The following is a 17,435-nucleotide window of genomic DNA, read 5'->3' as shown; positions in this document are numbered from 1 at the left end:
ATCAATGGGCAGTTTATGAAATAGTACCTCCCTCCATACTCGCCTTTCCTGAATCCGACTGAGGAGTTTCTCTCCTCTTGGAGATGGAAAGTGTATGATAGACAACCCTACACCAGAGCAAACCTGCTGCAAGCCATGGATTTAGCCTGTGGTGATATAGGTGAGGAATCATGTCAGGGCTGGATACGACACACAAGAGGCTTCTTCCCCCGTTGCCTCAGGAGGGACAATATTGCTTGTGATGTCGACGAAGTGCTCTGGCCTGACCCAGCCCAAAGACAAGAAGAAGCACATTGATCACATTTACTCCTTTGTTTTTGTCCCTTTTAGTATTGTATACTGTAGTACAGTGCATTGTAGGCTGTATACTGTACAATGGACACATTGTATGGCCCTGAACATTGTGCTTTCCATTTATTAACAGTACTGACTGCTCAATAGATTTTGACTGGTTGCAGGTTCATATCAACAAACAACAAGAATTACAGTATCACAGAGAGAAAGGACAAGTTTGTGAGATGCAGGGTACAGTACTGTAAAAATAGGGGTACAAGGAGGAGGAAGAACAAAAAACAAAATTGCAAAGAGCAAAGCAGAGTAGTAATTTCTGATCAAATTTGAGCTACTATGATAGAACATGTTTTCATTCATCAAAAGACAATGGCGGAAAAATATGAATATTTTTTGAGATTGAAGATTTACTTCTCCCTGAGAATTGTATGTTTTGAACAATGTGTTTTCTATTTTTCGGTGTATTGTTTACTGACTGCTTGAGAGTGTACATCATTTTGATCTCTTTGTTTATGATTTGAGAGCAGTGTTTGATTTTGAACACAGGTAAAACTGTTTTGAGGCGAAAGTTTCACTTTGCGAGAGGAGTCAGAGGTCATGTAAATAGTGCTTGAAGATGAGGTTTTGTGTTTAATGTTTTCAGGAAATGGAGCAAGGTTTCAGAAATTGTGTTTTAGCAATTGAGAAAAACTGTAACTGGAACACTTAGATTTCTTTAGAGGTGGAAAAACCCAACAACAACAACGAATAGATCACACACAATATTTGTTTATATTAGCATATCAATTTTATTATATTATTTTACTATATTAGCTTATGTACATTACATTTACATTCACAAAAACACAGAGAACATCAGTGGGAGAATACCAGGCCTTGTATGAAGCGTATCCATCAATCTCCGGCGGCATGGAGGATAAGGGCCCTCCCCTGATCCCCAGAGGCCTGTCCTCCTACTCCTCCTCCCCCTCAGGACACTCCCACAGAAAGGTCAGAGGACAGTCTTGCATCTGGTAGCTGTAGACGGTGTCGAATAGACAAATCTGGTCCTCTCTGAAAGTGTTTCTCCAGTCACCGATTTTACCTGCAAACAGAACAAGGTCTTCATTATTATGGCCCATCTCTCTCCACAGCACTGTGAGTGCAGGGGAGGCCTATGGTACTGTTCTATCCTTCTGGCACTGACTGAAACATATCTCTAGTCAGGATTGTACTCCTGTTGAGCAAGGGAGCCCCACCTTTCCTCATGAATTTGCCTTTGCTGTGGTCCATGATCTCCTGTGGGACCAGGGTGTAGTTCACCATGGCGTTGTCTCTCATGCTGCTAAAGCTGCAGTGTCTCAGGGAGCTGGTTAACTCCTCGCCCGCTAGGGGGCACTGCAGGAAAGCGCTGATCTTCTCCATCGAGCCTCGCAGGTCCTGAGAAAAGTCAATGCTCTTATTATAGATACGGACAAAGAGGGTTGTTTTCACAAGAGGCTAAAATGATCTTCTATGTCTAGTCTATCAACAACATTTGTGGCATATTAAGAGATCCAACGCTCATTAGGTGAGATACAGTGAATACCTGTAATGCAAGCAATTATTTTTCCTAAAACAATGTTCATGTGGTATTTTATGTGCACCTGTTCTCCAAGAATAAATCATGATGTCACTTAAAATAGCATCTCACAAAGGTCTATTTATAATCTATGACTAATATTTTCATGTCTGAAGGACAGCCTATTTCTGTAGTTAACACAATCTCAGAGAATCATGAGACTGTAATACAACTGCTGTGATACAAGTGTTGTGTTTTGATGCCCTTAAATGGACATGTCTACAATAAGGTTAGGGGTGACACAACTGCCATGGGGAAGAGAGAATGTAATGGGGTGTTTGCATTGCATGACAACCACAATAAATAGCAGACAGTAATAGAGAAGATTTATCCTACCAGCCACATATCCTCATAAGAGACATAAAGAACATTTGCCAAGACTTCTGCTTGTTTCGTCCAGCCTTTCACATGATCGAACCAGGACCCATAACTCACTGTAAAAAGGGTAAACGTTGGATTAGATCTGACTGTTAACAAGAGGATTAAATCCCAGAAATGCACGAGGTACAAATCATTAGTGTCAACTCACCTGATCCCTCCAGAAAACTATCCAGAAACTCATCAAATGAGTTGGGTTCTGGGAGGAATTTGGCCATTTTATGGAAGTGGTAATATGACACAACAACATCTTTGGGGTTTCTGGCAACATAGATGACCTAAGAGACGGGGTGGAGATAGTGTCACTTGCTATCAATATATTATTTCCATAGAGTTGCTTTACAAAAAAAGGAAATGTCTCACAGCATTGAGAATAGTTTCTTCAACATAACCACATCCTACCTTAGCTTTGGAGCCCTGGAGGGCAGAGGCCAGCAGGTTGTAGGGCAGGTGAGTGGTAATGATTCGGGGCCCTTGGGTGGCCCCTAGCACCTTTGCACTGTAATACTGTTCCAGCCAGGGGGCTCGGGCCCAGTTGGGGACAGTTTTGGAGAGTTGTGGGTCCCCTCTGTTTTTCACAAGAGTGACAATCTCCTGCATCCAGGTAGTCCCTTTAACCAGAGATCACAGAGGGAAAGAAAGAAGAGTTAAAGAGAGAACTGTACACCTAATACCTCTGTCTTCATTGAATCCCTCCCTAAACCACTACTTCCATAAAGTTAGGCTGTCTGAGAGAAGTGGATCTTGAAAACAATGAATCAATGACAAGCAAAACCAACCGTGACAATACAATAACTTACTGTAGTCTGTACATATACAGTTATTAAAAACCTGACAGTTTTCTTCAACTGCAAAGTATGTGAAAGAGGGAGAAGGACTATAGTTGGCTAGTGTTGCAGCATGTCTAATGTGTTGTGACACAGAGCAGAGGTGTGACAGAGCTGTCCTGTCCTTACCTGATTTGGGGTAGGTGGCGATGACGGTGTCCCTGTCCTGGAACTTGAAGTGGCAGGCATAGTTCAGGGAGTCCTGTGTGTGAATGTGCCCAGGGAATGAGATGTGATGGAAGGTCTCTGTCACGTCCAGCCTGGCCATGTCTGTCTGTCTGCCTGCCTGTCGGCTTGTCTACTTAACTGCCTGTCTGCCTTTTGGTCTGCCTGTGCCTGTCTCTCTGTCTGTTTGTCTGACTGACTATCTGTGAGGAAGTATGAGATGATCTGGCTTGCTACGGACCTTAAATAGCGAAGCAGTAAGATACAACAGGAACTGTAAGAGGAACTCTAAAGCTGAGTGGGTGTGGCCGTAGAAACCGTTTAATGTTGTCTGGTTGGTGGGGGTTTTCCCTGGAGGAAATGTACTGTATGGTACATACTGTAGCCATGGGAATTACCACTTGTATAGAGATCATTTTATTTTGTACAGGTGAAGTTGGGGCTGAGTAAAATGATCCACACTGCCTGTACATAAAAATTGTCTCTGAGCCTGTTGGTCTGGGTCGCAAAGCTGGAATCCTTAGTTGATACATCCATTTTTTGACATATAAATTAATGATATATACTCATTGATGCTTAAGGAATGTAACTTTATAAATGCCTCACGAGCTTAGTTAAACTGTCCTACTCCATCAGAACCTAAAATACAAGCTTGATTTACTCCAATGATTGTGAACAATGTAATTGCAAACAAACACTGTATAGCCTCAAAACATGGTTAAAGGCCCAGTGCAGAAATATGTTTTTCACCCATGTTTTATATATATTTCCACACTATGAGGTTGGAATAATACTGTGAAATTGTAAAAATTATGATAATGTTATTTTAGTGTAAGTGCTGTTTGAAAATACCACTTGAAATCTGGTGACATCCCCAGGTGGTAAATTAGTAAGAAAGAGAGTTCCAATCCTCTCTACCAATAACAGTTTCCCCTCCCCACTCAGACCACTCCCAGAAAGTCCTAGCAAAATTCTTGCCTGAGAAATTACTATTTGCTACGAAGCTATTTTTGTTTCTGTTTGACCATTTTAATTGAAAACAATCACAGTATGGTATTCAATTGTTACCCAGAAATGATTTGATTTTGAGAGGAAAGCAGCTGCATTGGACCTTTAAGGGCTCCTCTGTGGAAATTCAGGGTTACAGAATGATTGACATTTTAAAGATGATGTTACTGCGTTAGCGGTGACAGCAGTCACGGTAAACACTGCATATGTCGGCTCACTCGGAAATGACCTTTACATTTATATTGCGCAATCTGGAACGCTTCAGCGATACAGATTGAATGGAGCCCAAAACTATCATTTTGATATCATGGATGGTCCGTCCTTGCATCTATAGCTCTGTCTATGAGTTTGAGAGTGGTTACATTTCTCCAAACCCATCCCTCAGCTTTTTACCAAAACACAGGCAGGGTGCCTACTTTGTTATTATTTCAATTAAGGATTCTAGCTTTAATACTACAGTACTTTCTGCCAGACTGCAGGATTCTTCTGTTTCATGACGAGGGTGACTGGAGTCCTTGATTATCCTACAGTGTTGAGTTATATTTTTGCCACTGTTTAATTGACTCAAGGACGAGAGTTGTTGATGATGAGCGAAGAGTCCTGAGGGCGCTCTAAGGATGTTTTATCTAAGAGTTGATTATCATAATGCAAACAAGTCATGACCTTCGCAAGGCTCTTTTTACTGCTCCTGATAGAGAGCGGACTGTAATCTGATTCAAATTAACATCTTACCTCCAAACACTGTTATTTTCAGAATAGACTTCTAAGTAACCATTCATAAGAGGCTATTATTGTTTTATTTCACCTTTATTTAACCAGGTAGGTCAGTTGAGAACAAGTTCTCATTTACAACTGCGACCTGGCCAAGATAAAGCAAAGAAGTGCGACAAAAACAACAACACAGAGTTACACATAAAACAAACGTACAGTCAATAACGCAAAATAAATGAAAAATAGAAAAATCTATGTACAGTGTGTGCAAATGTAGAAGAGTAGGGAGGTAGGCAATAAATAAGCCCAAGAGGTGAAATAATTACAATTGAGCATTAACACTGGAGTGATAGATGAGCAGATGATGATATGCAAGTAGAGATACTGGGGTGCGAAAGAGCAAGATGGTAAGTATTAATATGGAGATGAGGTAGTTGGGTGTGCTATTTACAGATTGGCTGTGTACAGGTACAGTGATCGGTAAGCTGCTCAGACAGCTGATGCTTAAAGTTAGAGAGGGAGATATAAGACTTCAGCTTCAGTGATTTTTGCAAATCGTTCCAGTCATTGGCAGCAGAGAACTGGAAGGAAAGGCGCCCAAAAGCAGTGTTGGCTTTGGGGATGACCAGTGAAATATACCTGCTGGAGCGCGTACTACGGGTGGGTGTTGCTATGGTGACCAGTGAGCTGAGATAAGGCAGGGCTTTATCTAGCAAAGACTTATAGATGACCTGGAGCCAGTGGGTTTGGTGACAAATATGTAGTGAGGGCCAGCCAACGAGAGCATACAGGTCACAGTGGTGGGTAGTATATGGGGCTTTGGTGACAAAACAGATGGCACTGTGATAGACTACATCCAGTTTGCTGAGTGTTGGGGGATATTTTGTAAATGACATTGGATGGGTAGGATAGTCAGTTTTACGAGGGTATGTTTGGCAGCATGAGTGAAGGAGGCTTTGTTGCGAATTAGGAAGCAGACTTTAGATTTAATTTTGGATTGGAGATGCTTAATATGAGTCTGGAAGGAGAGTTTACAGTCTAACCAGACGCCTAGGTATTTGTAGTTGTCCACATATTCTAGGTCAGAACCGTCCAGAGTAGTGATGCTTGTCGGGCGGGAGGGTGCGTGCAGCAATCGATTGAAGAGCATGCACTTAGTTTTACTAGCATTTAATAGCATTTAATAGCAGTTGGAGGCCACGGAAGGAGTGTTGTATGGCATTGAAGCTATGGGATGGTCCTCACAATAGTCAGGAAGATAAGCTAATGGTACCCATAAAACGATGAATTCAGTCATAAATGAATAAACCAACACTGTGGCCTTGTGTTTAGAGTGTCTGCACTGAGATTGGAAGATTGGGGGTTCCATCTCTGGTCGAGTCATACCAGGGATTGAACCTCATGCCTCTCTGCTTGGCACTCTGCATTAAGGAAATGGATTGGGGTTGAGGTCCTGCGACCGACTAGCGTCATGTCCATGGGGTTTACTTGCTCCTGTCCCTATGTGTCGTTCTGGCTTGGACAAGGATTACTTTTTGGGATTATTATGAATACCTGTAATGTATCATATGCTATTTAGCAGCAAAAGTTTTCAGGATCCCATATAGGCCTAGCAACGTAGAACAGTGAGAGGACGAGAGAAAAGGTCTCGAAAATACCACGGAAAAGCATAGGATTAGCTGAGTCAACCGTTCATTATGCCTTAATTCAGAGTGGGGCTCCAGAAACATGGACGTACACAGACCACTCTGCTCAACACGTAAGTGGACCGCAATCATCTGTGAATACGAGTGGTCTAGATGAGCACATATACATCCAAGGATCCACAAGAGAAAGTGTACAGATAAAGGATCTTAATGTGACCAGTTTCTCACAGTAGGAAAATAATCCTGCAGCAACAGGAAATGTGATTTTTTGTATGGACTATAATTAATGGCCATTTTTGTAGGGGTTGATAAAGTATGAGTAAGGTCAAATCAAGTCTGACATTTTTAAGTGGAAATTAATTTAATTAAAAACTTTATAAGCCTTGAATACAGTAGAAGTTTGAATTTCCTGCTGTGCTGGACATTTCCTGCAACAACAGGGTGGTTAAATTAAGATCCTACAGCTGTAGGCAGCTATAGTCTATGAACATCTTGGTGAGGCAAACAAAAAACATTTGCATGCCAGCAAAGCCACTACACAACACATTACAGTTTTTTCCAACTGCTTACACACATTTTCAAAACGGTCTCCTTTTTTCAAAACTCTACACACAATTCACCAAACTGCACACACAAAATGCTAAATGCCTCACATCTCCTTCAAAATGTAACACTGCATTCAAAATTCCATAAACACATGTCAGAATGAAGCATTTGCATCAAATGACAAACACTGCTTTCATAATAGAACATTTTTGGATATACCATGTAAACACTGTTCTAAATATAAAGCTCTTTGGTCTTTCATAGGCTTATATCTACATTTCAATACAATGTTCTACAGTGAAAGTAATCTGTTGAGAGGGGTAACAAGTACACTAAACACCAATGCAATGTAGAAACAGAAAGGGGGGGGTTGGGGGGGGCAGTCACCAGTGCTAAGCTACGCTTCATCTCTTCTCCGGCAGGAGTCTGGTCACAATACTTCGTCCACATCACAAGATACGTTTTCTCTTGCCAAACATCGCGGGAAGTATCTCCTAGCATGGCGTATCCAACCTTGGACAGAGGCAACCTCTATGTCCTCACATGCGTCCTCCATTGCCTGGAGAAGCGGCATGCGGGCATAGGGTTGGCGATCATACACTTTCCAGCGTCAGGCTGAGAATAATTCCTCTATTCCTCTAGATTTAGAAAAGGTGAATATGGGGGTAGGTATAAAACTACAAATTGTGGATGGGTGGCAAACCAGTTTTGGACCAGAACAGCCCGGTGAAAACTAATATTGGCCCATAAAACCACAAATCTAGCAGGCTCCTGATCTGGATCAGGGACAAGCATTGTGTAAATTGCATCCAGAAAAGTGAGCATATGGCCGGTGTTGTACGGACCCAGTGTGGCATTGTGATGGAGGACCCTCTTTTGAATGATGGCAGCACACATAGTTATATTACCCCCACGCTATCCAGAGACATTGGTAGTTGCCCTCTGCCTTATTACATTTCTTCTGTGGCGCCTGGTTTTGGTGAGGTTGAAGCCAACCTCATCTACATAAATAAATTAATGGCAAATCACATGGGCATCCAGCTCCAATACTCTCTGTAACAGACAAAAGGATATACAGATGAGTAAATATGGTATGTCTGAAGTACTGGAAGTAGTGTTGCATACATACCTCTACAAAGTCATGTCGCATATTCTTGACTGTCAGAGTTTCTCTCAAATGGCACCTTGTAAAGTTGTTTCATCGTCACTCGGTGCCGTTGGAGGATGTGTTGTATGGTCGACAGGCTTACAGCATTGATGTTGTTAAATATGGTGTCATTATTCAAGATATGCTCTCTTACCTCTCGAATCCTAATTGCATTGTTGGCCTAAACCATATTTATGATTGCAGTCTCTTGTACATCTTTAAACAAGCGTCCTAGTCCTCCATGATGTCTTTCCCTTTCCACTCTGTACAGAATTCAAATACAGTATGTGTTCAGCATAGGAACTGTAAACAATGTACAAAACAATGTAGTACAACATGATAACCAACCTCATTCATTCAATGCAGTGCACTAAAAGGATGGCTTAGAGTTAAAAATGTTTATGCAATACTATGTAGTCATACGTATTTTACAGTACATCACTGTAAGGCTAACATAGTCATTTGATAGTTGCATACCTGTTCTCATTTATGAAGGTTCGAATTATGGATGCCACTGTAAATCAACTCAAGTTGGGCTGGACTCTCAGTTCAGCCTCTCTCATGGTCAAACCGTGGTTGATCACATGATCAACAAGTGTTGCCCTAACCTCATCAGAGATGGCTCTCTCTTCTTTGCCCTTGTCCTCTTCTTCCTATTCCTCTGCCTCCTACTCCTCTTGCTCTCTGTCCATTGTTGGCATCCATTGTTCAAAACAGGTAATCTGACCTTTGACCTATTTATAGGCCTATACTACAGTAAAGCAGTGATTGGTTAGTGATCAGTTAAGCTATTAGTGTTTGCACATGTGAGGAGTGTGTGTGTGACCTGGTGAATATGTGTAGCATTTTGATTGGTTGTGTTTGGAAAAGGAAAGCAAGTCACTTCCTGTTAGATGTTTGTGTTTTAGGTAGAGAATTGTGTGTAGTGTTTTGAAAAAAGTGTTTAATGCAATTGACAACTGAGTCAAAGGCTGAGAAATAGCTTATGGTTTTGGATATTTGGTGTGTAGTTTTGCACTTTGAGTGAGAGGTTTCAAAAATCGTGTGACATGAAAAGATTTTGTGTGTAAGCAGTTGGAAAAAACTGTAATTGCACTTTAACGGTGACAAAGTTTGACCACAAACTGTTAGGTTCTACATAAAGCTGTCCCAACAGCAGAGTCCCAACAGCAGAGTCCCAACAGCAGAGTCCCAACAGCAGAGTCCCAACAGCAGTCCCAACACATTACCACTGCTACACCTGGATATCAGTGGAGTGTTGTTTGGCAGCGAAACAGTTCATTCACAAACTGTTAGGGCCTACATAAAGCTGTCCCAACAGCAGAGTCCCAACAGCAGTCCCAACACATTACCACTGCTACACCTGGATATCAGCGGAGTGTTGTCTGGCAGCGAAACAGTTCATTCACAAACTGTTAGGGCCTACATAAAGCTGTACCAACAGCAGAGTCCCAACAGCAGTCCCAACACATTACCACTGCTACACCTGGATATCAGCGGAGTGTTGTTTGGCAGCGAAACAGTTCATTCACAAACTGTTAGGGCCTACATAAAGCTGTCCCAACAGCAGAGTCCCAACAGCAGTCCCAACACATTACCACTGCTACACCTGGATATCAGCGGAGTGTTGTCTGGCAGCGAAACAGTTCATTCAGCCTTTTACAGTTTTTCTCAGTCGCTTTGGTGCATTTTTCACATCATCCCTGACATGTGCAAAATAATAAGTGAATTTCTCAGAACAATTTGTACAAACTGCAATATACAATAGATATGTTTCTAAAGCTAGTCAGTCACTAAAAAGCCTTAGTACATCTCTCAAAAGTAAATATTCATGCCAATGATCATGTCAGTGTCATCAGAATGATAAGTCATTGAGTCATTGTTCACGAACAAGGTCGTCAAAATGTTTAGGCATGTTGTCAATGTAACTGTGTACTTTGACAGTATTACCTGATGTAAACTTAGGCTACAGTTTGGATGACAGTTACTGTATTGAAAATGCACAAGGCTGCACTTCTATGGCATATATCAATTTCAACAGTACTATTTACATATGTGGGTATGTGGGTTATTGATTGAAAGAGACTGGACAACCCAAGGGGCACAAAGGGGAAAAAAAATGAAATTAGAAAGAAACACAGGAAACCACCCCTAAGGCACAACTTTGCCCGCAGCACTGTTGTGCTGTCTCTACACATCCAGATGTTCCTGTCTGTCGGCCCACATATTCTCATCCACATCACACCGGATATTTTCCCTTCCAATGCAACGTGGAAAGAATCTTTTGGAATGCCTTATCCATCCTCTGCAGGCATCTACTGTGATGTCCTCACATGCTGCATCCATTGCAGCCAGCTGGGTCATCTGTGTGTGTGGCTGACGATCGTACACCTTCCACCTCCATGCTGAAAATAACTCCTCAATTGGGTTAAGGAATGGTGAATAAGGTGGGAGGAATTCTATGAGCATCCTCGGGTGGGTCACAAACCATTGCCTTATGATGTTTGATTGATGGAAACTTACATTATCACAAATTACCACATACTTTGGCAAATCCCCTCTAAACAGACCCCTCTCATCATCAGGGATGAGAGCCCTGTAGAGAGTCTCTAAAAAGTTGAGTAGATGCTGGGTGTTGTATGGCCCTATAAGGGGGATATGGGTTAGGACACCATGCTCCGAAATAGCAGCACACATGGTGATATTTCCTCCCCGTTGGCCTGGCAAATCCACAGTAGCTCTGTGACCGATGATATTCCAACCCGCCTTCTGCATTTGGTCAGGTTGAAGCAAGCCTCATCCACGTATACAAAGTTGTGAGAGGGTTCACTTGAGTCCAACTCCATTATACGCTATATCCCAGAACACACAGTTGAATTTGTTTTGGTACGGAAGAGTGACATAAATTTACATATATTGCATGTTCCTTCCACAGCAATGGGAATGTCTGCAGTTTATGCTTACTGTACTATGTATCACTATAAAATGTTGCTGTAAAGTAGTTACATAGATATATGTTTTACCTGTACATACTGGTACCGTAGCTCCTTAACTCTGTCCTCATTCCTTTGGAATGGTACACGGTACAGCTGTTTCATACTCATCTGGTTTCTATGCAGCACCCTGTCGATGGTTGAGATGCTAACTGTATGGATGTTTTCAAAGACATTGTTGTCTTCTATAATGGTCCTTTGTGTTTCCCTTAAGTCTCATGGCATTGTTTGCTCGGACGATGGTGCAAATAGCCTCCTCCTGTTGAGGTGTCAAAAGGTGTCCTCTGCCACCGGTTTGCGGTAATCTTGCAGTCCTATGTGGGGAAAAATGCAGTGATGCATCGCACACTTTCACATAGACAAAAACTATGCGAACACACATTTTACTGTAAAACATACAGGTGGGTGCATGCAAGGTGCAGTATGTATCTGTATAGAGTATATTTCTGTATGCTGTGATATACAAGTGGACTACTGTAATATGAAGCATTGTAGGAAGTATACAGTATACTGTTAATATACAGTAACAGTGCACTGTACATTGGTGGACATACCTGTTCTCTCTTCTAAACGTTTGAACTATTGAGGACACGGTTGATCTCCAAATATTCGGCTGCACCCTTCGACCCGCCTCAGTCATTGTAAGGCCATAATTGACAACATGGTCTACAATAGTGGCCCTTATGTCATCAGAAATGCGCCTATGTCCTCTTCTGCCTCTTCCTCTGTTTTGCCTTCCACCACGCATCCTTCCTCCTCTTCTTCCTCCTCTTGGCTGTTGACCCTGTTCGTTTCCTGGTCCATCCATTAGTGGAAAATTGCAACTCTGTGTTGTGGTCTGTCTATATTGATTCTTCATGAGATGCACCTTTGAGCAATTTAGACAACTGGTTGATTGTTGGTTGAACTAACACTTTACATTCCTTCATGAGTGAGGGTCAATTTCACCTGCACGATTCATCAATTCACGTTTTTGTACAAAAGGTCTAATAGAAATGTGTAAAACTATGCTTGACAGTTTATGACAAATAGTTCAACAATTTTGCATGTAATGGCTTAAGCAAGGAACCAATGCCTAGATGTTTTGAGGGGTAAGACTATTCAACAGAGAACCATTTACTATATTTTGATCAACATGACATGAGCAATTGATAATGTGGAAAAAAGCTGACACTTGTACATTATCAATTGCAATTTGTTCAAAGGAATAAGAAATTGCTTTAATGATGTGCACAAGTGACTAGCTGATTTGGAATTTGTACAAGTAGTATCAAGAATTGCACTTTTTATCTAAGAAATGCACCAAAGCGACTGAGAAAAACTGTAAAAAATACATAGCTGATATGGCTGACTTGCTTAAGCAAATGTGGTTTCTACTGAGTATTGAGATGTACAAACTATGGCATACGGGGACGACAAGTTTATAAGAGGTAATCAGTAATTTCGATTAAGACATTAATGAGCGAGCTAGGACGGACGTAGTCTATATAACTATTTGTTCAGCACTTTTGAAAATGTACAGCAACAGAATTCAGAACTTGGGCCGTTCTTAGAGTATTCTCCCTGTACACGAAGTCAGAACCGTAGGATAAATAAAGGGGGAATATAAGCAGACAATGAAAGCTCTTACAATATTTCAATGATTACATTTCTCTAAAACAAGTTATAGGCTACATATGCACCAAAAGTCAGAACACTAGGCAAAATTAAGAGGGGAAAATAGGCCAAATTATTAGGGTGAGTCACATGTGCTACTAACAGCTTACTGCACAACATATACTTAGAATTACTTTCTTAGCTACAGTAAACATATCTTCCCTGGCATATTACATCATTTATGCAGCAGCGTACAAGACAATTTTGGACTCTTGTAGTGCTGTCCTCACTAGAACAGGAAGGTGGTGCGGCAGTCCTTCGTGGGCAAATTTTGTCATCAAAATCTGTCATTCTCTGGGTTTATGCTGCTTTCAAGACAAATGGGAAATCAGAAAAGAACACGGTCCAATCATGATGACGTCAGTGATCTTCAGGCCGTAGCTCTAGAAAGAGGCCCGAGTTCCTGACTTACAATTCCGAGTTGGATGACCGTTCAAAATGTATTTTCCCAGTCAGAGCTCTTTTTTTTTTTACCAACTTCCCAGTTGTCTTGAACTCACTGAAGTCAGATTTCCCAGTTCTGAGTTAACAGTTGTTTTGAGTGCTGCAAAAATCATGCTGGATTGACAGCTTGGCCAATGTTGAATGTTTATAATTTGAAGCTTGGAAAAGCCCTTAAACCCAGAATTGGGACCACACACATATTCCACTGAATAGCATGCTAGTGATTGCTTTGCAATTCTTGCAGTTCGTCACTGATTCCTTCCAAACCACTCATCGTTGAATTTGCGATTTCCAACTTGTTGTGTAATGTTTGTCCAATGGTCACTGAGCACCGATATGTTTTATCTATAATTTATCTTCATTATTTCTCTTCATAATGACAAGAAGTGAAAAGGATTTGCCAGTAGATTGTTGACTTGATTCATGATGATGACTGCTAGCTAAGATTTAGAAAGTATGATGATGACATAATCAGTCCAATCAAAGCTACTGTACATTTAACATGATTTGACGTAATTTTATCTGTGGCCAATGACCTTGAGCCTTCTTGGATGGGCACTTCTAATGTAACTCTATGGCAGCACCCAAGGGGCTTGATTTTTTTAGCTCTACCCTTTGGTTTGGCAGTGACGTAGAGTCCCCATGAGTGACAGAACACTGAGCCAATCACGTTTATATTTTTACCAATGTTTATTTTTTAAATATTTTTGCAATTTAGCAGATGCCCTTATCTAGACCAATTAGGGTTAAGTGCCTTGCTAAAGTACACATTGACCTATTTTTCACCTAGTTGGCTCAGGGATTCAAACCAGCAACCTTTTTGTTACTGGCCCAACACTCTTAACCGCTAGGCTACTGTACCTGTTGCCTTGTGTCGTGGAAATTCATACTGAGAAAGACTTTGTAATTTCTTCAAACAATCATCTTCATTTAATATCTTTATTTAATATCGATTAATTATTGCAATAATGAGAATTGTCAACCCAACAGTCAACAGACCTTTGGGCCCAGTAGCCTAACCTTTACAGACAATGACGTTTTTATATAGCTGACACTAAAGATGCTTAGTCATGGCTGGTTCCACCCCTCCCACATAGATTTATGGGCACCACTTTGGGTTCATCCTGTTGTCATCTGCCTCTGCCTCTGCCTCTGCCTCTGGCGTTGTTTCTCAGATGCAAGAATGATTAGAAACAATAAGGGTTTTGTTCTATTCCTACAGGCTCTCTTTATCTCAGTTACACCCAACACATTTTATCCATGGAATGCCAGCTGTAGGTTTTTAGGCTCATCTCAGTTCACACAGACATTTAATATAACATACATGTCTTACTATTAGTTAAGTATATAATCGTTAACTATTAATATCAAACAAATCACGTAATTGTTCTATCAAACTTGGCATATGCAGGTATTGTGACTCAAATATAGATGTATTTATATTTTTAGTCATATAACAGTGACTCCACTCTGAGTAGAGCAAAAGGTTAACCCTTTAGATAGATCTGATTAAACTTCCCCTGACCCCTGATAGACTCCGACCCTCAGCACATATTGTTGAGGAGGTGCTATCTACAGTTGAAGTCGGAAGTTTACATACACCTTAGCCAAATACATTTAAACTCAGTTTTTCACAATTCCTGACATTTAATCCTAGTAAATATTACATGTCTTAGGTCAGTTAGGATCACCACTTTATTTTAAGAATGTGAAATGTCAGAATAATAGTAGAGAGAATTATTTATTTCAGCTATTATTTATTTATTCACATTCCCAGTGGGTCAGAAGTTTACATACACTCAATTAGTATTTGGTAGCATTGCCTTTAAATTGTTTAACTTGAGTCAAACGTTTCGGGTAGCCTTCATCAAGCTTCCCACAATAAGTTGGGTGAATCTTGGCCCATTCCTCCTGACAGAGCTGGTGTAACTGAGTCAGGTTTGTAGGCCTCTTTGCTCGCACACGCTTTTTCAGTTCTGCCCACAAATTCTCTATAGGATTGAGGTCAGGGCTTTGTGATGGCCACTCCAATATCTTGACTTTGTTGTCCTTAAGACATTTTGTCACAACTTTGGAAGTGTGCTGGGATCATTGTCCATTTGGAAGACCCATTTGTGACCAAGCTTTAACTTCCTGACTGATGTCTTGAGATGTTGCTTCAATATATCCACATAATGTTCCTACCTCATGATGCCATCTTTTTGGGAAGTGCACCAGTCCCTCCTGCAGCAAAGCACCCCCACAACATGATGCTGCCACCCCCGTGCTTCATGGTTGGGATGGTGTTCTTCGGCTTGTAAGCCTCCCCCTTTTTCCTCCAAACATAACGATGGTCATTAGGGCCAAAAAGTTATATTTTAGTTTAATCAGACAAGAGGACATTTCTCCAAAAAGTACGATCTTTGTCGTCCCGTAGTCTGCAAACTGTAGTCTGGCTTTTTTATGGTGGTTTTGGAGCAGTGGCTTCTTATATGCTGAGCGGCCTTTCAATTTATGTTGATATGGGACTTGTTTTACTGTGGATATAGATACCTTCGTACCTGTTTCCTCCAGCATCTTCACAAGGTCCTTTGCTGTTGTTCTGGGATTGATTTGCACTTTTCGCACCAAAGTACGTTCATCTCTAGGAGACAGAACGCGTCTCCTTCCTGAGCGGTATGACGGCTGCGTGGTCCCATGGTGTTTATACTTGCATACTATAGTTTGTACAGATGAGCGTGGTACCTTCAGGCATTTGGAAATTGATCCCAATGATGAACCAGACTTTTGGGGGTCTGCATTTTTTTCTGAGATCTTGGCTGATTTCTTTTGATTTTCCCATGATGTCAAGCAAAGAGGCACTGAGTTTGAAGGTAGACCTTGAAATACATCCACAGGTTCACCTCCAATTGACTCAAATTATGCCAATTAGCCTATCAGAAGCTTCTAAAGCCATGACATCATTTTCTGGAATTTTCCAAGCTGTTTAAAGGCACAGTCAACTTAATGTATGTAAACTTCTGACCCACTGGAATTGGGATACAGTGAATTATAAGTGAAATAATCTGTCTGTAAACAATTGTTATAAAAATTACTTGTGTCATGTACAAAGTAGATGTCCTAACCAACTTGCCAAATCTATAGTTTGTTAACAAGAAATTTGTGGAGTGGTTGAAAAACGAGTTTTAATGACTCCAACATAAGTGTATGTAAACTTATGACTTCAACTGTACATATATTTATAACACGTTATAATATAATTTCTTATTTGAGTGGTCATGCCATCATTGGGTATCGGGCAGTGTCCAACGTTAATCCACATCTATATCATTACTGAGGTTGTCTTGCACATGGATTTCAAACTTGAGGGAGTTGTACTGAACATTACACATTAACCAATATGCTCAACTTCATGTGTTTACTTTACAACCAAAGTGATAATTACAGAGGAACTGAGGAGGCATAATAAACTCTCTCTGTATTTGAGCCTGACCCACAAAGAGACACTTTGGGAACAGAGGAAGAGTGTGGAGGGAACACAGTGAACTGTGAAATCTGAAGAGGCACAAGACACACCAAAGATGACCTGCCCTGGCAGATGAGGATGAAGTTTAACAACCAGCTGAATGCAGTGGATCTGTACACCCTCAACAACACACACACCAACATCCCCAAGATCAGGGAGGGACGACTGGCAGCACAGGTACACACACGCATGCACCCACGCACGCACGAACGCACACACACACACAAAACTGACAGGGACTCACAAAAAGGTGTATGTGAGGGTGGTTAATAATACATGTATTACATCAGGGATCATCACCTAGATTCAGCCGCGGGTCAATTTATTTTCTTGAGAGGATGGTTGGGGGTCCGGAACATAATTACAAATCATTTGTAGACTGCAAATTGACTGCAAGAAGCCCAGATATAATACATCATATTTTACTAACACATAATAATGTCAAACCTTGCTTACATCTGTATATGATCACGTGCCTCTCTCTATTATACGTGGGTGTACTTGGGAACAGATCTCCC

General features: G+C 41.1%; 1 protein-coding gene across 1 annotated transcript; it reads right to left on the bottom strand.

Moving 5' to 3' along the window:
- Positions 1-1,055: 1,055 nt before the first annotated feature.
- Positions 1,056-3,556, bottom strand: LOC110506424 (sulfotransferase 2B1). The gene is made up of 6 exons (XM_021586021.3): positions 3,226-3,556; positions 2,672-2,880; positions 2,421-2,547; positions 2,228-2,325; positions 1,530-1,710; positions 1,056-1,375 (listed from the first exon to the last, which is right to left on the bottom strand). The coding sequence occupies exons 1-6, from the start codon at positions 3,362-3,364 to the stop codon at positions 1,245-1,247; spliced, it is 885 nt and encodes a 294-aa protein (XP_021441696.1). The 5' UTR covers positions 3,365-3,556; the 3' UTR covers positions 1,056-1,244.
- Between the last annotated feature and the right edge of the window lie 13,879 nt (positions 3,557-17,435).

Source organism: Oncorhynchus mykiss, chromosome 26, assembly GCF_057628025.1.
Source record: "Oncorhynchus mykiss isolate SJ-2025 chromosome 26, ASM5762802v1, whole genome shotgun sequence".
In the NCBI taxonomy this organism is placed as follows: domain Eukaryota; kingdom Metazoa; phylum Chordata; class Actinopteri; order Salmoniformes; family Salmonidae; genus Oncorhynchus; species Oncorhynchus mykiss.
This window is presented reverse-complemented; position numbering and strand designations above follow the sequence as displayed.

Bases quoted from the DNA above. Each gene is read 5' to 3' on its own strand.
- LOC110506424 (XM_021586021.3), bottom strand. From the start codon at position 3,364: ATGGCCAGGCTGGACGTGACAGAGACCTTCCATCACATCTCATTCCCT. The intron at 1,711-2,227 runs GTAGGATAAATC...GACTTTTCTCAG, and splicing joins CTTATGAGGATATGTGGCTG to GACCTGCGAGGCTCGATGGA. The intron at 1,376-1,529 runs GTGGGGCTCCCT...TTCTGTTTGCAG, and splicing joins AGGCAAATTCATGAGGAAAG to GTAAAATCGGTGACTGGAGA.